This window comes from Heteronotia binoei, chromosome 3 (assembly GCF_032191835.1).
Source record: "Heteronotia binoei isolate CCM8104 ecotype False Entrance Well chromosome 3, APGP_CSIRO_Hbin_v1, whole genome shotgun sequence".
Lineage (NCBI taxonomy): Eukaryota > Metazoa > Chordata > Lepidosauria > Squamata > Gekkonidae > Heteronotia > Heteronotia binoei.
In genome coordinates this window covers 187,978,986-188,003,015 of record NC_083225.1, presented here as the reverse complement: position 1 = coordinate 188,003,015, position 24,030 = coordinate 187,978,986, and the positions used below count along the sequence as shown (strand labels likewise).

The 24,030-nt window shown below is 49.1% G+C and overlaps 1 protein-coding gene across 1 annotated transcript in view; it reads left to right on the top strand.

The window, feature by feature from the left end:
- The first annotated feature begins 9,887 nt into the window (after positions 1 to 9,887).
- The window catches only part of GAB2 (GRB2 associated binding protein 2), an 83,286-nt gene continuing 69,143 nt past the window's right edge, over positions 9,888 to 24,030 (top strand). The window contains exon 1 of the mRNA XM_060235010.1: positions 9,888 to 10,182. Coding sequence (XP_060090993.1) covers positions 9,921 to 10,182 — 262 coding nt within the window. The 5' untranslated portion in view covers positions 9,888 to 9,920. The remainder of the gene's footprint in view (positions 10,183 to 24,030) is intronic.

The window sequence follows — 24,030 nt, the reverse complement described above, 5'->3', positions numbered from 1 at the left end:
TATAAATCCAGTGTCTTCATCTACCTCACAGGGTGTCTGTTGTGGGGGAGGAAGGTAAAGGAGATTGTGAGCCACTCTGAGACTCTTCGGAGTGGAGGGCAGGATATAAATCCAATATCTTCATCTACCTCACAGGGTGTCTGTTGTGGGGGAGGAAGGGAAAGGAGATTGTGAGCCGCTCTGAGACTCTTCGGAGTGGAGGGCGGGATATAAATCCAGTGTCTTCATCTACCTCACAGGGTGTCTGTTGTGGGGGAGGAAGGTAAAGGAGATTGTGAGCCGCTCTGAGACTCTTCGGAGTGGAGGGCAGGATATAAATCCAATATCTTCATCTACCTCACAGGGTGTCTGTTGTGGGGGAGGAAGGGAAAGGAGATTGTGAGCCGCTCTGAGACTCTTCGGAGCGGAGGGCGGGATATAAATCCAATATCTTCATCTACCTCACAGAGTGTCTGTTGTGGGGGAGGAAGGGAAAGGAGATTGTGAGCCGCTCTGAGACTCTTCGGAGTGGAGGGCGGGATATAAATCCAGTGTCTTCATCTACCTCACAGGGTGTCTGTTGTGGGGGAGGAAGGTAAAGGAGATTGTGAGCCGCTCTGAGACTCTTCGGAGTGGAGGGCAGGATATAAATCCAATATCTTCATCTACCTCACAGGGTGTCTGTTGTGGGGGAGGAAGGGAAAGGAGATTGTGAGCCGCTCTGAGACTCTTCGGAGCGGAGGGCGGGATATAAATCCAATATCTTCATCTACCTCACAGGGTGTCTGTTGTGGGGGAGGGAGGTAAAGGAGATTGTGAGCCGCTCTGAGACTCTTTGGAGTGGAGGGCGGGATATAAATCCAATATCTTCATCTACCTCACAGGGTGTCTGTTGTGGGGGGGGAGGAAGGGAAAGGAGATTGTGAGCCGCTCTGAGACTCTTCGGAGTGGAGGGCGGGATATAAATCCAGTGTCTTCATCTACCTCACAGGGTGTCTGTTGTGGGGGAGGAAGGTAAAGGAGATTGTGAGCCGCTCTGAGACTCTTCGGAGTGGAGGGCGGGATATAAATCCAATGTCTTCATCTACCTCACAGGGTGTCTGTTGTGGGGGAGGAAGGTAAAGGAGATTGTGAGCCGCTCTGAGACTCTTCGGAGTGGAGGGCGGGATATAAATCCAATATCTTCATCTACCTCACAGGGTGTCTGTTGTGGGGGGGGAAGGGAAAGGAGATTGTGAGCCGCTCTGAGACTCTTCGGAGTGGAGGGCGGGATATAAATCCAATATCTTCATCTACCTCACAGGGTGTCTGTTGTGGGGGAGGAAGGGAAAGGAGATTGTGAGCCGCTCTGAGACTCTTCGGAGTGGAGGGCAGGATATAAATCCAATATCTTCATCTACCTCACAGGGTGTCTGTTGTGGGGGAGGAAGGGAAAGGAGATTGTGAGCCGCTCTGAGACTCTTCGGAGTGGAGGGCAGGATATAAATCCAATATCTTCATCTACCTCACAGGGTGTCTGTTGTGGGGGAGGAAGGGAAAGGAGATTGTGAGCCGCTCTGAGACTCTTCGGAGTGGAGGGCAGGATATAAATCCAATATCTTCATCTACCTTACAGGGTGTCTGTTGTGGGGGAGGAAGGGAAAGGAGATTGTGAGCCGCTCTGAGACTCTTCGGAGTGGAGGGCAGGATATAAATCCAATATCTTCATCTACCTCACAGGGTGTCTGTTGTGGGGGAGGAAGGGAAAGGAGATTGTGAGCCGCTCTGAGACTCTTCAGAGTGGAGGGCGGGATATAAATCCAATATCTTCATCTACCTCACAGGGAGTCTGTTGTGGGGGAGGAAGGGAAAGGAGATTGTGAGCCGCTCTGAGACTCTTCAGAGTGGAGGGCGGGATATAAATCCAATATCTTCATCTACCTCACAGGGTGTCTGTTGTGGGGGAGGAAGGTAAAGGAGATTGTGAGCCACTCTGAGACTCTTCAGAGTGGAGGGCGGGATATAAATCCAATATCTTCATCTACCTCACAGGGAGTCTGTTGTGGGGGAGGAAGGTAAAGGAGATTGTGAGCCGCTCTGAGACTCTTCAGAGTGGAGGGCGGGATATAAATCCAATATCTTCATCTACCTCACAGGGTGTCTGTTGTGGGGGAGGAAGGTAAAGGAGATTGTGAGCCGCTCTGAGACTCTTCGGAGTGGAGGGCAGGATATAAATCCAATATCTTCATCTACCTCACAGGGTGTCTGTTGTGGGGGAGGAAGGGAAAGGAGATTGTGAGCCGCTCTGAGACTCTTCGGAGTGGAGGGCGGGATATAAATCCAATATCTTCTTCTTCTTCATAGGGAAGAATGGAGTGCCCAGCAGACATTAAATTTGTGAGCTGCTGCATAAATCAGTTTGGTCTGGGGCAATTTTCCCTGAGTGAAGAGAAAAATGTTTGAGCCGGTGGCTTAAAAACTGTGAGCTGGCTCACGAGGATTGCCAAGCCTGCCTCAAGAAGTATCCAGAGACTATGGGGGTGGAGCCAGGAGACTATGGGGGTGGAGCCAGGAGACTATGGGGGTGGAGCCAGGAGACTTTGGGGGTGGAGCCAGGAGACTTTGGGGGTGGAGCCAGGAGCAAGGTTGTGACAAGCACAATTGAGCTCCGAAGGGAGTTCTGGCCATCACATTTAAAGGGACCGCACACCTTTTAAAATGCCTTCCCTCCATTGGAAATAATGAAGGATAGGGGCACCTTCTTTGGGGGCTCATAGAATTGAGCCCCCTGGTCCAATCTTTTTGAAACTTGGAGGATTTTTTGGGAGGAGAGGCACCAGATGCTGTGCTGAAAGGATGGTGCCTCTACCTCAGAAATCACTCCCCCCCCCAGAGCCCCAGATACCCCCAGATCAATTCTCCATTATTCCCTATGGGAATCGGTCTCCGTAGGGAAGAACGGAGTGCCCAGCAGACATATTCCTCCCCCCACACACACTTTCTGATGACCCTGATGTGGGGGGAGGGCCTCCAAACCAGGGGATCCCCTGTCCCCCACCTGGGGATTGGCAACCCTATGGCTCACCCTAACTCAGCTTAGCGGGGACACTGATGACAACATAATAGAGCACCTTTCTCGGCCAAAAACCGCTCGCTACAATCTGTTAATGTTGCGTGAAGAGGGAGCCGCTGTCCGCTTCCAGCCAGGACAGCTGTGCTCCAAGGGCCCAGGGATATATCAGGGCTCCCTTGACAAGTTATGATTAAAAGCCAGCGCTCAGTTTGCGCTTTTAAAATGCTCGCTCCGGTCCCTGCTGTCGGCCTCAGGCAGCTGGGCCAGTATGTATCCGACAAATACACGCACGGCCTTCTTGGCACCGAAGACGGCATGATCTGAGAAACAGCCCTGGAAGCGAGGGCTCTTGCCTACACACAAAACAGATGTTTGCTCGGGAGAGGAAGACGTCGTTCGTGGGAGAAGCAGGAAGCTCGGCCTGCGAGAGGCTTATAAAATCGCCCACTGCGAGCAGAACTTGGGAGAGGCTTCCAGAGCATCCGCATGTGATTTTGGGGGTCTTGCATGGAGACTTTTGGACGCGGGCGCGTCCTAAGCCAGTGGTTTGCCGCTCATGCGTAGGGATCCTTGGGTGGATGGAAGAAGAAGCAGCATTTTATTTTATTCACATGTTTTAATTGTTATTCACAGGGGTCGTTTTGTAGAAAAATAGGTGGTGGAGCTCATCTGGGGATTGTTATGCAGCTGCGCCTACTATTCAATGAACAAGGAGGTGGAACTCTCAGAAAGGTTCAGAAGCTGCGCTTCTGTGAGCTCCCACTGAATCCGAGGCCTGGTTATTCATATTGTTTTTATAATGTTGCTATCCACCCTGGGATAGGGTGGACTATAAATTACCTAAAAGAAATAAATAAGGGAGGGAGGAAGAAGAGGAAATTGGATTTGTATCCCACCCTTCACTCTGAAACTGAGCCTCAGAGCAGCTACAATCTCCTTTATCTTCTTCCCCCACAACAGACACCCTATGAGGTGGGTGGGGGCTGAGAGAGCTCTCCCAGCAGCTGCCCTTTCAAGGACAACTCCTACATCTATGGCTGACCCAAGGCCATTCCAGCAGCTGCAAGTGGAGGAGTGGGGAATGAAACCCTGTTCTCCCAGTTAAGAGTCCATGCACTTAACCACTACACCAAACTGGCTCTGTCAATGGAAAGTTCACCTCTGCAAATCAATTGCCTTGAAAACCCTCAGAGGTCTCCACAAGTCAACTGTGACTTGACAAAAATAAAAAAATAATAATGGATTTCTGGCAGTGGGGTTTTCGGAAGAGACCCACCCCAGAGAGTCAATGCCAGTCAGAATGGATAGTGCTGAACTAAATGGAGCAAGGATCACACTCGCGATAAAAGAACTCCGTATGTTCAAAGCGCACTCGCTTGGCACAAACACCTCTTTTCTTTTCAGTTCAGATCCAGCCCATCTCCAGCTTGAGTACAATCTCGCATGTAGGGAAAAATTAAATGTTTCCTCAGAATGCATACTGGCCCCTGTTTTCTCAGTCGTTAGTCAGTGTTTCCTAACAGGGCTCATAAATCACGCCTGTTGTCCGTTCAAGGTTGCTTCCAGCTCTAGCAGCGAGGCCGGCCGGAGACATTTGGCTGCCTGAGGCAGAAAATCCAACTTAAAACACTTCCTTGCATAATAATTAGCACATCCCCTTCTGCTGCTTCTGTTCCATTTCAGCGGGGTTGGCTGAGGAGAATTTCTCTGTGGATCAGGGCCCAGTGGGGGCAGGGAGCTGAAGGCTCAGACTGTTATCTGTAGGCTCAAACAACGTGAGATACAGGAAACATTTGACTTGGCTCCTGGTTGCTTTTTTATTTATTTATTTTACTTTAATGTAGCTGTGGGGACTCAATCTGATCAGGGTGCCAGACGGGGAGGGGGGCGATTAATTTTTCCTTAAAGGTAGTTTTCCACATCAGTAATCACATCCCCAGAGCAAATTTCCCTCCCTCCGGGATTTTATGAACCCTGTTATTTCATTTCATTTCAATGGCCCCACTGGTGGACCTTCTGATGGCACCTGTTTTTTTCTGGCCCCTGTGTGACACAGAGTGTTGGACTGGATGGGCCGTTGGCCTGATCCAACATGGCTTCTCTTACGTTCTTATGTGACACAGAGTGTTGGACTGGATGGGCCGTTGGCCTGATCCAACATGGCTTCTCTTATGTTCTTATGTGACACAGAGTGTTGGACTGGATGGGCCATTGGCCTGATCCAACATGGCTTCTATTATGTTCTTATGTGACACAGAGTGTTGGACTGGATGGGCCATTGGCCTGATCCAACATGGCTTCTCTTATGTTCTTATGTGACACAGAGTGTTGGACTGGATGGGCCATTGGCCTGATCCAACATGGCTTCTATTATGTTCTTATGTGACACAGAGTGTTGGACTGGATGGGCCATTGGCCTGATCCAACAGGGCTTCTCTCATGTTTTTATGTGACAAAGAGTGTTGGACTGGATGGGCCGTTGGCCTGATCCAACATGGCTTCTATTATGTTCTTATGTGACACAGAGTGTTAGACTGGATGGGCTGTTGGCCTGATCCAACATGGCTTCTCTTATGTGACACAGAGTGTTGGACTGGATGGGCCATTGGCCTGATCCAACATGGCTTCTATTATGTTCTTATGTGACACAGAGTGTTGGACTGGATGGGCCACTGGCCTGATCCAACAGGGCTTCTCTTAAGTTCTTCTGTGACACAGAGTGTTGGACTGGATGGGCCACTGGCCTGATCCAACATGGCTTCTCTCATGTTCTTATGTGACACAGAGTGTTGGACTGGATGGGCCATTGGCCTGATCCAACATGGCTTCTCTTATTTTCTTATGTGACACAGAGTGTTGGCCTGGAGGGGCCATTGGCTTGATCCAACAGGGCTTCTCTTATGTTCTTATGTGACACAGAGTGTTGGACTGGATGGGCCACTGGCCTGATCCAACATGGCTTCTCTTACGTTCTTATGTGACACAGAGTGTTGGACTGGATGGGCCGTTGGCCTGATCCAACATGGCTTCTCTTACGTTCTTATGTGACACAGAGTGTTGGACTGGATGGGCCGTTGGCCTGATCCAACATGGCTTCTCTTATGTTCTTATGTGACACAGAGTGTTGGACTGGATGGGCCATTGGCCTGATCCAACATGGCTTCTATTATGTTCTTATGTGACACAGAGTGTTGGACTGGATGGGCCATTGGCCTGATCCAACATGGCTTCTCTTATGTTCTTATGTGACACAGAGTGTTGGACTGGATGGGCCATTGGCCTGATCCAACATGGCTTCTATTATGTTCTTATGTGACACAGAGTGTTGGACTGGATGGGCCATTGGCCTGATCCAACAGGGCTTCTCTCATGTTCTTATGTGACAAAGAGTGTTGGACTGGATGGGCCGTTGGCCTGATCCAACATGGCTTCTATTATGTTCTTATGTGACACAGAGTGTTAGACTGGATGGGCTGTTGGCCTGATCCAACATGGCTTCTCTTATGTTCTTATGTGACACAGAGTGTTGGACTGGATGGGCCATTGGCCTGATCCAACATGGCTTCTATTATGTTCTTATGTGACACAGAGTGTTGGACTGGATGGGCCATTGGCCTGATCCAACAGGGCTTCTCTTAAGTTCTTCTGTGACACAGAGTGTTGGACTGGATGGGCCACTGGCCTGATCCAACATGGCTTCTCTCATGTTCTTATGTGACACAGAGTGTTGGACTGGATGGGCCATTGGCCTGATCCAACATGGCTTCTCTTATTTTCTTATGTGACACAGAGTGTTGGACTGGAGGGGCCATTGGCCTGATCCAACAGGGCTTCTCTTATGTTCTTATGTGACACAGAGTGTTGGACTGGATGGGCCACTGGCCTGATCCAACATGGCTTCTCTGATGTTTTTATGTGACACAGAGTGTTGGACTGGATGGATGGGCCATTGGCCTGATCCAACATGGCTTCTCTTATTTTCTTATGTGACACAGAGTGTTGGACTGGAGGGGCCATTGGCCTGATCCAACATGGCTTCTCTTATGTTCTTATGTGACACAGAGTGTTGGACTGGATGGGCTACTGGCCTGATCCAACATGGCTTCTCTTATGTTCTTATGTGACACAGAGTGTTGGACTGGAGGGGCCATTGGCCTGATCCAACAGGGCTTCTCTTATGTTCTTATGTGACATAGAGTGTTGGACTGGATGGGCCATTGGCCTGATCCAACAGGGCTTCTCTTACGTGACACAGAGCGTTGGACTGGATGGGCCATTGGGGAGCGAATTTCTAGTTTCTGGTTTGCATATTCTCGCAACAGTTGTTGGAGTTGAGCTATCTTGGAACTGCCTCTTTAACTGGCATTGCAAAGGGCTTGTCGTTCGAAACAGTCCCTTGAAACTATATCGTGTCTGTGAGCCCTTGGGGATTGTACGTTGAGAAGAACAGAAGCTGGTGCCAAGGGCTTCTTGGATTGTAAGAATTTTTTAAACTTGAGATTGGAATAACTACACTGAGATTGCTTAGATACTTTGCTGTTTATTTGAGTATACACATTATAAACACTCTAGAGTTGATAAAAAAAGGTCAGTCCTTCTAAGACTGTAGAGTCTTGTGAGCAAAAATTCTACTTCGTGAGCTACTGGCATTAAAGTTGTGAGCGACTGATTCAGCTGCTGAATAAATTCGTTTGCTCTGGGGCCATCCTTCCTGAGCGAAGACAAAAATGTGCGAGCCTGAGGCTAAAAAACTGTGAGCTAGCTCACACTAACCCAGTTTAGAGGGAGTCTTGTTGTTCAGTCGCACAGTCGAGTCCGACTCTTTGCAACCCCATGGACCAAGTCACGCCAGGCCCTCCTGTCTTCCACCATCCTTGGAAGTCCGCTCAAATTCATGTTTGAGGGACAGTGGCTCAGTGGTAGAGCATCTGCTTGGGAAGCAGAAGGTCCCAGGTTCAATCCCCGGCATCTCAAAAAAAGGGTCCAGGCAAATAGGTGTGAAAAACCTCAGCTCGAGACCCTGGAGAGCCGCTGCCAGTCTGAGAAGACAATACTGACTTTGATGGACCAAGGGTCTGATTCAGAATAAGGCAGCTTCATATGTTCATATGTTAGTTACATTGGTAACGCTGTCCGGCCATCTCATCTTTTGCCATCCCCTTCTTTGGCCTTCTGTCTTTCCCAGCATCAGGATCTTCTCCAGTGAGTGCTCCCTTCTCATTTGGTGGCCAAAGTATTGGAGCTTCAGCTTCAGCATCTGACCTTCCAGGGAACAGTCAGGGTTGATTTCCCTTAGGACTGACTGATTGGATCTTCTTGCAGTCCAAGGGACTCTCGAGAGTCTTCTCCAGTGAGTGCTCCCTTCTCATTTGGTGGCCAAAGTCTTTGAGCTTCAGCTTCAGCAGCTGACCTTCCAGGCAACAGTCAGGGTTGATTTCCCTTAGGACTGACTGACTGGATCTTCTTGCAGTCCAAGGGACTCTCAAGAGTCTTCTCCAGGGAGTGTTCCCTTCTCATTTGGTGGCCAAAGGATTTGAGCTTCAGCTTCAGCATCTGACCTTCCAGGGAACAGTCAGGGACCGATTTTGCACTCACCTTACACCGCTCTCACGTTCATCTTCTCAGCACAGCTTTCTTCCGATTTCCCACTCTCTGCCCTGGGACTGCAGCAAGGATCGGCATTTTCGTGCAGCAAACACAAACCGCTAAAAACCAGTTTCTTTTTGCTGCACGAAAACGCCATTCCTTGCTGCGGCCCCGGGACAGAGAGTGGGAAAACAGAAGAAAGCCGCGCTGAGAAGACGAACGTAAGAGTGGCGTCAGGTGAGTGTGAAATCAGTCAAGGTTGATTTTCCTTAGGACTACTGGTCTGGAAACTCTAAATCAGTTGTTGGCTAATGTTCGTCATGTCCAGTGGCAGACTGGCCAGGACGTCCACTTGCCTGGTGACTAGTGGACTCCTGATGAAGTGGACCCCCTTAAACATTAAACCATATGTTAAAAATTTTTAATGTCCTTTTAGTAGCTTGGAAATATAATAGAAGTTTCAATATTATTACTGTAATTCAACTAAAAGTTGCATTGTCTTTAGTGTTGCCAGCCTCCAGGTGGGGCCCGGGGATCTCCCGCTTTTACAACTGATCTCCAGCTGGCAGAGATCAGCTCCCCTGGAGAAAATGCCATCTGGATTTACATTTAGTATCTGCTGTAAGCTGCCAGTAATATGTCCAATATTCCTCGTCTGAAGAAGAGTGCTTAGAGCACACGAAAGCTTACGTTCTGAATAAAACTAAGTTGGTCTTAAAGGTGCAATTGACTCCTATTTTGTTCTACTACTTCAGACCGACACGGCTGTCTATTTGGATCTATGTACAATATATGTACACTGTAATGACTAAGTACATGTTAACCTTATTATGCATAAAAGTACTTTCAAAAAATACAAGCCTACATCTGCGATACTTTCTTAAAATACGTAAGTTGTCACATATTATCTCGAGGCTAAGCATCATCAGCCTTTTAATATTTTATATTATGAATCTTTTTGTTAGAATAGCTATTAGTTTTGACAATCCCAATAAAGGCAATCTTGTAATACAAAATACAGGGGGGGAAAGGAGGTATAAGTTCACACCAGAGAATCTTAAGGCAGCCAATATTTTTAGACCTAGTCCGCCACTGGTGATGTCCTCATCTCCAGTGACAGTCCTTTCTGTTCCTCCACCAGGCAGGGGAAAAGGAGATATAAGTTCACACCACAGAATCTTAAGGCAACCAATATGTTTAGACCTAGTCCGCCACTGGTGATGTCCTCATCTCCAGTTGACAGTGTTTTCTGTTTCTCCACCAGGCATGGAAGAAGCGCTGGTTTATCCTCCGCAGTGGCCGCATGAGCGGGGACCCGGACGTGCTGGAGTATTACAAGAACGACCATTCCAAGAAGCCGCTGCGCGTCATCAACCTCAACTTCTGCGAGCAGGTGGACGCTGGCCTCACCTTCAACAAGAAGGAGCTGCAGGACAGTTACGTCTTCGACATCAAGACCAGCGAAAGGACCTTCTACCTCGTTGCCGAAACGGAGGATGACATGAACAAGTGGGTGCGGAGCATCTGCCAGATCTGCGGCTTCAACCAATCGGAAGAGAATGCAGGTACGGCGAAAGTTTCGCGTCCGGGGCAAGCGATGACATTTCCAAAAGGAACAAGGTCGTAAATCAAAAGCTGGCAAGTGCAGGAGAAAAAGGTTGCTTGTTCCGTGCGCAAAATTTTAAAAAGCTCGCAGTCCTTCCAGGGGGAGGATCTTTGAAAGGCGAGAGGGAGGGGCTGTGGCTGAACTGAAGAGCCTCTGCTTGGCATGCAGAAGGCCACAGGTTCAATCCCCGGGATCTCCAGTAAGGAAAAAGTGATGTGAAAGAGTTTCTGGCTAAACATTAGCAAGAACTTGCTGACAGAGTGCTTCCTCGGCGGAACAGGCTTCCTCAGGAGGTGGTGGGCTCTCCTTTTTAAAAAGAGGCTAGATGGCCATCTGACGGCAATGCTGATTCTGTGAATTAGGCATTTCTGACACGCCCAGGGAAATGCTGATTGCCACTTTGGGATCAGGCAGCCAGTTTTGCCAGGGATCCTGAAGGTTTGATTTGCCATCTTCTGGGCACAGAGCAGGGGTTGCTGGGGATACGTGTTAAAAGGGAGTTATTTGTGAATTTCCTGCATTGTGCATGGGGTTGGACTAGATGACTCCGGGAGGTTGCTTCCAACTGTAGGATTCTACCTGAAGAAGATATTGGATTTATATCCCGCCCTCCACTCCAAAGAGTCTCAGAGCGGCTCACAATCTCCTTTACCTTCCTCCCCCACAGCAGACACCCTGTGAGGTGGGTGGGGCTGGAGAGGGCTCTCACAGCAGCTGCCCTTTCAAGGACAACAACTGCCAACTTCTGCAAGGCCATTCCAGCAGGTGCAAGTGGAGGAGTGGGGGAATCAAACCCGGTTCTCCCAGATAAGAGTCCGCACACTTAACCACTACACCAAACTGGCTCTCTGAGACCCTGGAGAGTGATTGCAGGTCTGAGTAGACAGTAGGGTTGCCAATCACCAGGTGGGGGCAGGGGATCCCCCGGTTTAGAGGCCCTCCCCCCTCTTCAGGGTCAGCAGAAAGCCGGGGGGGGGGGAATGTCTTCTAGGCACTCCATTATACCCTATGGAGACCTATTCCCATAGGGTATATTGAAAAATTGATCTGTGGGTAACTGGGGCTCTGGGGGGGCTTTTTTCTGAGGTAGCGGCACCAAATTTTCAGCATAGCATCTGGTGCCTCTCCTTAAAACACCCCCCAAGTTTCAAAAAGATTGGACCAGGGGGTTCAATTCTACGAGTCCCAAAAGAAGGCACACTGCCTCTGATCTGGCACTGACTTTGATCAATTCTGGACCGTTTGGGCATACAATAGACCCATTATGCATCACGTATGTCCTTGACCAGGACATAAGGCTGCGTTATAAGAGACCTCAATCACATCTCTTAACCTTTGTCACTTTATTAAATTACTTTCTTTTTTTTGGTCCAGCTTTGATTTATGGATTTGTTTGTATTTTGTAATATGAGCCTGTATGTGTGTATATTTGTTTGACCTCTAAAGAAGACCATTTTAAGACGAAAGGCATCAAATCAAGTGGTTTCCCATTACTGTTGTATGCTTTTACTAAGTAAGTAAGCTAATGATGGGTTCCTAAATGCTTTTAATTTTCTGTAATAAATACACATATTTTTGGTTACGATTTTGTTTTACATTCTGCATTTTGGCCCTTAAGTTGTATATTAACCTTATCGGTTCTTGATTCCAGGTTTAGGGTTAGGGTTTTCCCCCCCTTTAGGCCAAGAATGTGTGACCGGAGGGGGGAGCCTCACCAGGAGGCCCTTTGCCCATTGAACCCCACTTCCCATCTAAAGGTTGACGAGGGCAAAGTCATAGAATCATAGAGTTGGAAGGGACCTCTAGGGTCATCTAGTCCAACCCCCTGCACAATGCAGGAAACTCACAAACACCTCCCCCTAAATTCATAGGATCTTCATTGCTGTCAGATGGCCATCTAGCCTCTATTTAAAAACCTCCAAGGAAGGAGAGCCCACACCACCTCCCGAGGAAGCCTGTTCCACTGAGGAATCGCTCTAATGGTCAGGAAATTCTTCCTAATGTTGAGCCGGAAACTCTTTTGATTTAATTTCAACCCATTGCTTCTGGTCCTACCTTCCAGGGCCACAGAAAACAATTCCACACCATTCTGTATATGACAGCCCTTCAAGTACTTGAAGTTGGTGATCATATCACCTCTCAGCCGCCTCCTCTCCAGGCTAAACATCCCCAGCTCTTTCAGCCTTTCCTCATAGGACTCCGTCTCCAGACCTCTCACCATCTTCGTCGCCCTGCTCTGGACCCCTTCCAGCTTGTCTATATCCTTCTTAAAATGTGGTGCCCAAAACTGAACACAGTACTCCAGATGAGATCTTACCAAAGCAGAGTAAAGTGATACCATCAACATCACGATATACTTGTTAGTCACGTACTTCATCTAGCATTCACTGGGCCGAATGCCACATTGTAATCACGGTGTTGCATAATTCATAATTATAACATCCATTTCCCATGGGAGGGGGTTAGAATAGCTGTATGCCTTTTCACATCATCATTATCATTATTATCTATTATTATTATCATCATTAGGGCTCTTTTTTGTAGCAGGACCTCATTTGCATATTAGGCCCCACCCCCTGATGTAGCCAATCCTCCTGGAGCTTACAGTTGGCCCTGTACTAAGAGCCCTGTACGCTCTTGGAGGATCGGCTACCTCAGGGGTGTGTGGCCCAGGGGTGGAATTCTAGCAGAAGCTCCTTTGCCTGTTAGGCCATGCCCCCTGATGTAGCCAGTCCTCCAAGAGCTTACAGGGTTCTTCATACAGGGCCTACGGGAAGCTCCAGGAGGCTTGGCTACTTCAGGGAGGTGTGGCCTAATATGCAAAGGAGCTCCTGCTACAAAAAAAGCCATCATCATCAAATGTATGGATCTCCCAGTCCCTGCAGTTGCAGGGCTCCGAACGACGTACATCATTTAATAAAAACGTCAGAAAGCATAAATAATAACCCAAAGACTGTCTTGTTGGCAGACAGTCCAAAGAGGCAGAGAGTGGCCTCACGCTTAGGGCCCGTTTTGACCCATTGGCAGGGCTTTTTTTTTTGTAGCAGGAACGCCTTTGCATATTAGGCCACACACCCCTGACGTGGCCACTCCTCCAAGAGCTTACAGGGCTCCTCTTACAGGGCCTAGTGTAAGCTATTAGAGGATTGGCTACATCGGGGAGGTGTGGCCTAATAGGCAAAGGAATTCCTGCTACAAAAAAAGCCCCGCCCATTGGGTTGCTGTGCTTATCAGTTTGAGGGCCGGATTCCAGCACACTTTCTTTCACAATCCTTTCGCAATTGACGCAGGGCTTCCGAATGCCAAAAGTCTTCTTGGCTGTCGTCTTTCCAAAGCACTGTGGAAAACAAGCTGTAGTCGAGCTGGTCCCCAAGAGACGAGAGAGATTCTTTCAAATGGAAAAGAAAAAGGGCTGAGACTTGACCCGAGAAGAAGTGCTCTGTCCCCTCCCTCCCCACCCCTGCCCTGCATAGACACCCCCTCCTCGGAGTGACCTGGGCAGCCGGCAAGTAGAGGAGAGGGTGGAGAGGCTCTTGAGATGAACTTGCTTAATGCTCAAAGAAAGGAAGCGCTTCCACCTGCCAAGTCCGATTTCTGACCCTGCCTCACGATATCTGTAATGCTTCCAGGCAGCAAACTCAGCAGACAGCACGCCCAGATGCATTGGAAAGGGGAAGTCTCTCAGTCTAGAGTGGGGGTGGCCAAACTTGCTTGACGTAAAGCCAGATAGAATAAACGTCAGATATCTGAGATCTGCAAGACATGAATGACAGATGTTGGAGGGAAGGAAGGAAGGAAGGAGAAGAAGACTGCAAATTTATAACCTGCCCTTCTCTCTGAATCAGAGACTCAGAGCGGCTTACAATCTCCTATATCTTCTCCCCCCACAACAGACACCCTGTGAGGTGGGTGGGGCTGCCCTTTCAAGGACAACTCCTGTTAGAGCTATGGCTGACCCAAGGCCATTCCAGCAGCTGTAAGTGGAGGAGTGGGGAATCAAACCCAATTCTCCCAAATAAGAGTCCGTATAAACCACTACACCAAACTGGTGTAGGTAGGTAAGCAGGCAGGCAGGCAGGAAGGAAGGAAGAGGGAGAGGTGGAAAGAAAGTAACTTTAACTTTGAATGCATTCTCCAAGCCACCATTCCTCCACTTGCAGCTGCTGGAATGGCCTTGGGTCAGCCATAGCTCTGGCAGAATTGTCCTTGAAAGGGCGGCGCCTGTGAGAGCTCTCTCAGCCCCACCCACCTCACAGGGTGTCTGTTGTGGGGGAGGAAGGTAAAGGAGATTGTGAGCCGCTCTGAGACTCTGATTCAGAGAGAAGAACGGGAGATAAATCTTCTGTCTTCTTCTTCAGTGTGCAGTGAGGCTCCAAAGTGAGCAGGGACTCACAGAAGCTCCTCCCCTGCCAAAAATCGTGATGATCTTTAAGGTGCTTCTGGACTCTTGCTCCTTTCTCCAGAGGAACTGATCTCTGTAGCCCGGTGATGAGCTGGAATTCCGGAGTGTCCCCAGGTCCCACCTGGAGGCTGAAGAATAACAAAGTAATGCAGACCAGAGAGTCCACATCCTAAATAGATCATTTGTTGTTGCTCAGTCGCACAGTCGAGTCCGACTCTTTGCGACCCCATGGACAAAGCCACGCCAGGCCCTCCTGTCTTCCACCATCCTCCAAAGTCTGCTCAATTTCGTGTTTGTTACACCAGTAACGCTGTCCAGCAATCTCCTCTTTTGCCGTCCCCTTCTTCTTTTGCCTTCTGTCCTTCCCAGCATCAGGGTTTTCTCCAGTGAGTGCTCATTTGGTGGCCAAAGTATTTGAGCTTCAGCTTCAGCATCTGACCTTCCAGGGAAAAGTCTGGGTTGATTTCCCTTAAGACTGATATATTGGATCTTCTTGCAGTCCAAGGGACTCTCAAGATTCTTCTCCACTGAGTGCTCCCTTCTCATTTGGTGGCCAAAGCATTTGAGCTTCAGCTTCAGCATCTGACCTTCCAGGAAATAGTCAAGGTTGATTTCCCTTAGGACTGACTGATTGGATCTTCTTGCAGTCCAAGGGACTCTCAAGATTCTTCTCCAGCACCACAGCTCGAAAGCATCTATTCTTCTGCGCTCGGCCTTCCTTATGGTCCAACTCTCACAGCCATACATTACTACTGGGAATACCATCGCTTTGACTAAACGGACTTTTGTTGGCAGGTTGATGTCTCTACTTTTTATTATACTGCCCAGGTTTGCCATAGCTGTCCTCCCAAGGAGCAAACGTCTTTTAATTTCATGGCTACAGTCACCATCTGCAGTGATCTTGGATCCCAAAATAGGCACGGCTTTTTTTTTAGCAAGAACTCCTTTGCACAGCTTCAAGTACTCGAAGGGCTGTCATATAGAAGATGGTGCAGAACTGTTTTCTGTGGCCCCAGAAGGTACGACCAGAATCAACAGGTTGAAATTAAATCAGAAGAGTTTCCGGCTCAACATTAGGAAGAATCTCCTGACCGCTAGAGCGATTTCTCAGTGGAACAGGCTTCCTCGGGAGGTGATGGGCTCTCCTTCCTTGGAGGTTTTTAAACAGAGGCTAGATGGCCATCTGACAGCAATGAGGATACTGTGAATACAGGGGGAGGAGGAGGCGGAGGAGAAGAAGAAGGAGAAGACGATGACGACATTGGATTTATATTCCGCCCTCCACTCAGAGTCTCAGAGCAGCTCACAATCTCCTTTATCTTCCTCCCCCACAACAGACACCCTGTGAGGTGGGTGGGGCTGAGAGAACTCTCACAGCAGCTGCCCTTTCAAGAACAACCTCTGCCAGAGCTATGGCTGACCCAAGGCCATTCCAGCAGCTGAGAGTGGAGGAGTGGGGAATCAAACCCGGTTTTCCCAGATAAGAGTCCGCACGCTAAACCCCTACACCAAACTGGCTCTCTTCAGCCTCCAGGCGTTTATGAGTTTCCTGCATTGTGCAAGGGGTTGGACTAAATGACCCTGGGGGTCCCTTCCAACTCTATGATTCTGTATTAGGCCACTAGCCAATCCTCCAAAAGCTTACAGTAGGCCCTGTAAGAAGAGCCCTGTAAGCTCTTGGAGGATTGGCTACATCAGGAGTGTGCGGCCTAATATGCAAAGGAGTTCCCACTACAAAAAAAAGCCCTGATCGTAGGGACAGACAGTAAGCACAATCCTGCAATAGGATGGGAAACGGAGCTACTTTCCTCAGTTTGGCCGGCAAATTGACAGCGCAATATTTGCATGGATGTTTGCCTAAGGATTGGATCTGGGAGGCAGGAAAACTGTGCCGGCGGTTACAGAGGCCAACTGCTTCCTTGCCATTGTGTGCTGCACACTCCCGTTTCCTCTCTTGCAGCTGTGTGCAAGAGGCGCCTTGTATCAGAAGTGGCAGGGGAGAGAGAGATCATGAGCGGATTAACAATGACTCAAGCTTGCTAGCGAATGCCGGTTCGATAGCTCTGGATACAGGACTCCTTTTCCTTTGATGAGGCTATTGGGAAGGAAAGCTGTGGAGATGCTCACCCTTTTTGGCAAGAGACCAGGTTGCTTCTGTGTGATGCGAACCGGCCCGATTCTGCTTTCAGACCCAGTCCCGTCAGCTCCCTTTTGAGTTGCCAACTCCTGAAGGGAGCTTATCCTCTTCCCGCCCACTAGGGCACGCTGCCCCCACCTGTTCAATTTAGGGGTTCGTGACTGAGAGGAACAGGACTCCCAATCCCCCTTCCTGCCGGTTCTGTGGCCTCAAGGTCCTCTGCCAACCCAGCACCTGGTTAACACAGAGACCACAGTCCTCCTTTGGGAGACCCCTGGAGGATTGGCACCCTTGCCAACTGTTTGCCTTCTCTGGACTCCCCTCTAGAAGTAGTGTGGTCTAAGGTGGTTGGGGAGCCTTGGTGGTACAGAGAGACTACCTTTTCAACAAATAAAACATTTGTTTAAAACATGCAACTATTTACAGGCATTTTTAAATGCAGGGTGAACCGAAGTAATAAATGAAAGTAGGGATAAAACGCTCCTTCTTTCCCTAATATATAACTGGCCCTGACCATACCATCCAGAACTGACTCACCAGTCTCCAAGACTCAAATCAAACCCTCAACTGTCATCTTCCCCTGACAACTTTTAACTCCCCGTTTCCCTCCAAAAACCTCTAATATAAAACCCACTTCCAGCCCAGGAACCCATGTTCCCTCCTGCAGCCTTCTGGGAGACCAGCCTAAAAGACTTCCTGTCACTCTAGGAGGCCTCCTCAGAATTGCTGTTCCCAGACAGGAGGGGAGCGGGGAGGAGGAAGAGACTAGGCCCAAAGCCTGTCTAGAGTTTGAGAGACTCCTCCAACCACTCCCAGACAAACATAGGCCCAAAATGGTGTTTCTCTACACTTCTGTGTGATGCGCAGCACCTGGCACGCTGTTGGAGCTATGTAGAGGGGATTGGGGCACTCAAGAGTGGACCTCTCGATGGCCCCTGAGTTTTGGCTACTGTGTGACACAGAGTGTTGGACTAGGTGGGTCATTGGCCTGATCCAATATGACTTCTCTAATGTTCTTATGTGACACAGAGTGTTGGACTGGATGGGCAATTGGCCTGATCCAACAGGCTCCTCTTATGTTCTTATGTGACACAGAGTGTTGGACTGGATGGGCCATTGGCCTGATCCAACATGGCTTCTCTGATGTTCTTATGTGACACATAGAGTGTTGGACTGGAGGGGCCACTAGCCTGATCCAACATGGCTTCTCTGATGTTCTTATGTGACACATAGAGTGTTGGACTGGAGGGGCCACTAGCCTGTTCCAACATGGCTTCTCTAATGTTCTTATGTGACACAGAGTGTTGGACTGGATGGGCAATTGGCCTGATCCAACAGGCTCCTCTTATGTTCTTATGTGACACAGAGTGTTGGACTGGATGGGCCATTGGCCTGATCCAACATGGCTTCTCTGATGTTCTTATGTGACACATAGAGTGTTGGACTGGAGGGGCCACTAGCCTGATCCAACATGGCTTCTCTTATGTTCTTATGTGACACAGAGTGTTGGACTGGATGGGCCATTGGCCTGATCCAACATGGCTTCTCTTATGTTCTTATGTGACTCAGAGTGTTGGAGTGGAGGGGCCACTGGCCTGATCCAAAATGGCTTCTCTTATGTAACTCAGAGTGTTGGACTGAATGTGCCACTAGCCTGATCCAACATGGCTTCTCTTATGTTCTTATGTGACTCAGAGTGTTGGAGTGGAGGGGCCACTGGCCTGATCCAAAATGGCTTCTCTTATGTAACTCAGAGTGTTGGACTGGATGGGCCACTGGCCTGATCCAACAAGGCTTCTCTTATGTTGTTATGTGACACAGAGTGTTGGACTGGGTGGGTCATTGGCCTGATCCAACATGGCTTCTCTTATGTTGTTATGTGACACAGAGTGTTGGACTGCATGGGCCATTGGCCTGATCCAACATGGCTTCTCTTATGTTCTTATGTGACACAGAGTGTTGGACTGGATGGGCCATTGGCCTGATCCAGCATGGCTTCTCTTATGTTCTTATGTCTGGGGCAGTGATGATCTGTATTCTTTGTTCTTGGAGGGTTACAGTGGGAGGGCTTCTGGAGTTCTGGAGCTGCTAGTGGACCTCCTGATTGTCCCTGGGTTTTGGCCACTGTGTGACAAGGACTGGATGGGCCATTGGCCTGATGCAACATGGCTTCTCTTATGTTCTAGAGCAGAACATTCTTTGTGCTTGGGGTGCTACAGTAGGAGGGCTTCTGGAGTTCTGGCCCTGCTTGGGGACCTCCTGATGGTCCTTGGGTTTTGGCCGCTGTGTGACAAAGACTGGATGGGCCATTGGCCTGATCCAACATGGCTTCTCTCATGTTCTTATGTCTGGGGCAGTGATGCTCTGTATTCTTGGTGCTTGGGGAATGTAACAATGGGAGGACTCCAGTTCTGGCCCTGCTGGTGGACTGCTTGATGGCCCCTGGTTTTTGGCCACTGTGTGATACAGAATGTTGGACTAGATGGGCCATTGGCCTGATCCAACATGGCTTCTCTTCTGTTCTTATGTCCGTGACAGTGGAGCTCAGTGGGAGGGCTTCTGGAGTCTCTGGCCCCACTGGTGGACCTCCTGATGGCCCCTGGGTTCTGGACACTGTGTGACACAGAGTGTTGGACTGGATGGGGCATTGGCCTGATCCAACATGGCTTCTCTTCTGTTCTTACTGTTTCTGACCCAGTGTCATTTCAGTACCTGAACGATGGACAAAAAGAAATCAGAAGTATAGCTTTCTCCATCTCCTCTTCCCAGTCTCTATAACAAAGCTTTCCCAGTTGAATTTCTGTCGGTTATTTAATACAATTGCCAGAAAATACATGAACCAAATCACCGAGGTTCTCAGGACTATGCATCTTGTTCAAAATATTTTTTTGAATGCTTCTTATCTCTGGAGCCTTGCAGCCACTGTAGCATCCACGACACAATGGTGGCACTCTTCCACTGGGCTAGGAACTCTGTTATTTAATAGCACAGGACTTCACACTCAGGGAGACGGCACAGCAGTGCAACTGTATTTGCAGATCAAATGTCCCTCAGCTTCTGCCTCTAACTTTGCAAACTTTAGGGCTTTAATGTAGTCTCTGTGCACGTGCAAACTTCACATTTCAGAGAGAAGGCGATTTTAATTCTATAGCCATGTGCTTTGAAAAGCTTCACCTGCTTGCGGGGATATGGGTGAGTCCATCATCATCTGTGCCATGATATCACTTCCAGGGAAACCCAGAAGTGACATCAGGTCGGTCGAGGAATTGCAATTCTGTGGTAAAACCATAGAGTTGTCTATGATTCCTAGAGCGACCTAATGTCACGGTCTCCACATAAATACGCTGGCAAAAATAACAGCTGTTTCTGTTTGTCTTCTGGGCTGCTGGTGACATCTCCTGGTGGCCACAACCTGAATGCTCATAGCACTGAAATGCTCCTGTATGCATGCAGAAGAGGGGGAAAAAAACCCAGCCTGCATTTGAAGCAATAACTTCGTCGGCAGCTACGCTTCTCTGGCGCTCGTTATTTTTCTCTCGTGAATGTCTTTGACCCTAAGTTTCCTGAGCCACAAACAGCCAGTTATTTTAAGAATGCAGCACTATTTGGCTTGCTTTTTAGACAGTAAACAATCCCAGAGAAGGAACGTATTTGGCACCGGTCAGTTACTGGAGAGAGTTTGAGGAGCCCTGCTCTCCGCCCTCCCCCCAATCAGCTGACAGATAGAACATATGACACTTTCCACTGGATGAGGCCAAGAAAGCCGATGCATTCTGTTTTCCAGCATGCTGTCATAGGGTTGCCAGTCTCCAGGTGGGGCCTGGAGGTCTCCTGCTTTTATAACTGATCTTAGGGTTGCCAAGTCCAATTTAAGAAATATCTGGGGACTTTGGGGGTGGAGCCAGGAGACTTTGGGGGTGGAGCCAGGAGACATTAGGGGTGGAGCCAAGATCAAGGCTGTGACAAGCATAATTGAACTCCAAAGGGAGTGCTGGCCATCACATTTAAAGGGACAGCACACCTTTTCAATGCCTTCCTTCCTTAGGAAATAATGGATAGAGGCACCTTCTTTTGGGGCTCGCAGAATTGGACCCCCTGGTCCAATCGTTTTGAAACTTGGGGGATATTTTGGGGAGAGGCACTAGATGCTGTACTGAAAATTTGGTGCCTCTACCTCAAAAAATAGCCCCCCCAGAGCCCCAGATACCCGTGTATCAATTCTCTATTATTTTCTATGGGAATAATAGAGTTCCCAGCAGACATTTCCCTCCCCTCGCTTTCTGACAACCCTGAAGCGGGGGGAGGGCCTCCAAACCGGGGGATCCCCTGCCCCCACCTGGGGATTGGCAACCCTAACTGATCTCCAGCTGGCAGAGATCAGCTCCCCTGGAGAAAATGGCTGCTTTGAAGGGTGGACTCTATGGTATTGTATCCTGCTGAGGCCCCAAACCCCACCCTCTCATGGAGCCACTCCCAAAGTCTCCACGTGTTTTCCAACACAGACCTGGCAACCCTAACTCTGTGGCTGACCAGATACCCCTTCTGAGCACAGCAGCAAGGCAAGCGTGCGCCTAGTGTTCAAATGTACACTGCTGCTGAACATGGAGGTTCTATTTTTTATTGGGGCTAAAACCCACGCATATCCATGAATTCCCCTGCATTCGTTGGGCATTGAGAGAAGCATATATGCAAGACATGCAGAAACCCTAAAAGAGATCATTGCAATATTCACAGCCTATGTAGTATCGTAGATAAAATGTCAAGCTAGGACATGTGAGATCTGGGTTCCAATCCCTACCTGTCCCACGAAGCTTGCTGTGTGACGCATGAGACCGGTTACAGACTCTCAGCTGACACTACCTCACAGGGCTCTTTAGCTTGGAGAAACGTCGACTGCGGGGTGACATGATAGAGGTTTACAAGATTATGCATGGGATGGAGATAGTAGAGAAAGAAGTCCTTTTTTCCCTTTCTCACAATACAAGAACTAGTGGGCATTCAATGAAATTGCTGAGCAGTCAGGTTAAAACGGATAGGAAGGTACTTCTTCGCCCAAAGGGTGATTAACATGTGGAATTCACTGCCACAGGAGGTGGTGGCGGCTACAAGCATAGCCAGCTTCAAGAGGGAGTTAGATAAAAATATGGAGCAGAGGTCCATCAGTGGCTATTAGCCACAGTGTGTATATATTTGGCCACTGTGTGACGCAGAGTGTTGGACTGGATAGGCTATTGGCCTGATCCAAGATGGCTTCTCTTATGTTCTTATGTGACACAGAGTGTTAGGTAAGGTAAGGTAAGGTAAAATTTTATTTGTATCCCGCCCTCCCCCCGCCGAAGCAGGCTCAGGGCGGCTAACAACATTTAACAGTGAACAATACAATAATAAGACATTAAAATCACATTAAAACCAATCAATAATTAATTAAAACATTTCTAAATCTAACACTATTAAGTCTGGCAGTAAACATTATTGTTTGACGCTATGTCTGTCAGATGGTGTAGTGGTGGTGGATCCCTAGACCAGACCATTTTGGCGTTTCCTTTGTTGTGCACCCATAATTCAGTCATTGATAAACGCCTGTTTAAAGAGGGTAGTCTTGCAGGCCCTGCGGAACTGGTCTAAGTTCCACAGGGCCCGTACTTCCTCTGGGAGCTGATTCCAGAGGTGTGGGGCCGCGGCGGAAAAGGCCCGAGTGCGGGTGTTTTGAAGTTTAACTTCTTTTGGCCCAGGGATAGTCAGTCTGTTTTTTCCTACTGACCTCAGTGCTCTCTGGGGCTCGTATGGGGAGAGACGGTCCCTCAGGTAAGTCGGTCCTTGGCCATATAGGGCTTTAAAGGTAATGACCAGCACTTTGTACTGGATCCGGTATACAATCGGCAGCCAGTGCAGTCTGCGCAGCCCCGGCCGTATATGCTCCCATCTTGGGAGACCAAGTAGCAGCCTGGCCGCCGCATTCTGCACTAGCTGTAACTTCCGGGTCCGGCACAGAGGCAGCCCCATGTAGTCCAGTCTTGAGGTGACCGTCGCATGGATCACCATTGCTAGGTCCTGACGCTCTAGGAAAGGAGCCAACTGCCTCGCCCACCTCAGATGGAAAAATGCTGACTTGGCAGTGGCTGTTATCTGGGCCTCCATTGATAGTGAAGGCTCCAGTAAAACACCCAGGCTCTTTACCCGCTGCGCCGCGCCGTCTTCAGCGGCGCACCGTCAAAGGCCAGAAGAGATATTTCCTTCCCCAGAGTGCCACGACCCACATAGAGAACCTCTGTCTTCGCTGGGTTCAACTTCAGCCCGCTCAGTCTAAGCCACGTTGCAACAGCCTGCAGAGCCCGGTCTAGGTTCTCCGGGGCGGAGGCGGGCCGGCCGTCCATTAGTAGATAAAGCTGGGTGTCATCTGCATATTGATGGCAACCCAGCCCAAATCTCCGGGCAAGGGGGCGCATATAGATGTTGAATAACATCGAGGAGAGAACTGCCCCCTGAGGCACCCCACAATCTAGTGTGCGCCTCTGGGATCGCTCACCCCCAATCGCCACCCTCTGTCCCCGACCCATGAGGAAGGAGGAGAGCCATTGTTGGACTAGATGGGCTATTGGCCTGATCCAACATGGCTTCTCTTATGTTCTTAGGGCTGCTGGGAAGGCGAAATGGGGGAGAGGACTATATACCCCACCCTGAGCTCCTTGGAGAAAGTCATTTATAGTTGCCAGGTCCAACTCAGGAAATATCTGGGGACTTTGGGAGTGAAGCCAGGAGCAAGGTTGCAACACGCATGATTGAACTGAACTCCCAAGGGAGTTCTGGCAGTCACATTTAAAGGGACCGCATGCCTTTAAAATGCCTTCCGTTCACTGGAAATAATGGAGAATGGGGGCACCTTCGTTTTGGCGCTCATCGAATTGGACTACCTTTGAAACTAGAATTGAGCCCTTTGTTTTGAAACTCGGGATGTTTTTTGAGGAGAGGCACCAGGTGCTATGCTGAAAATTTGGTTCCTCTCCCTCAAAAAACAGCCCCTCCAGATCCTCAGATAACTACAGATTGATTCTCCATAATACCCTATGGGGACTAGTCTCCATAGGGAATAATGGAGTGCCTCCAAACCCGGGGATCCCCCGCCCCCAACCCTAACGGCCATTCTGAATGGCATACTCCTCATTTGGCCCTCACAAGAACTCCATGAGGTAGATTAAGCTGAGGGAAAATGGTGAGATTTATGGCATATGTAGGGATTTGAATCCGTCCCCACATCCTAACTTGATTTT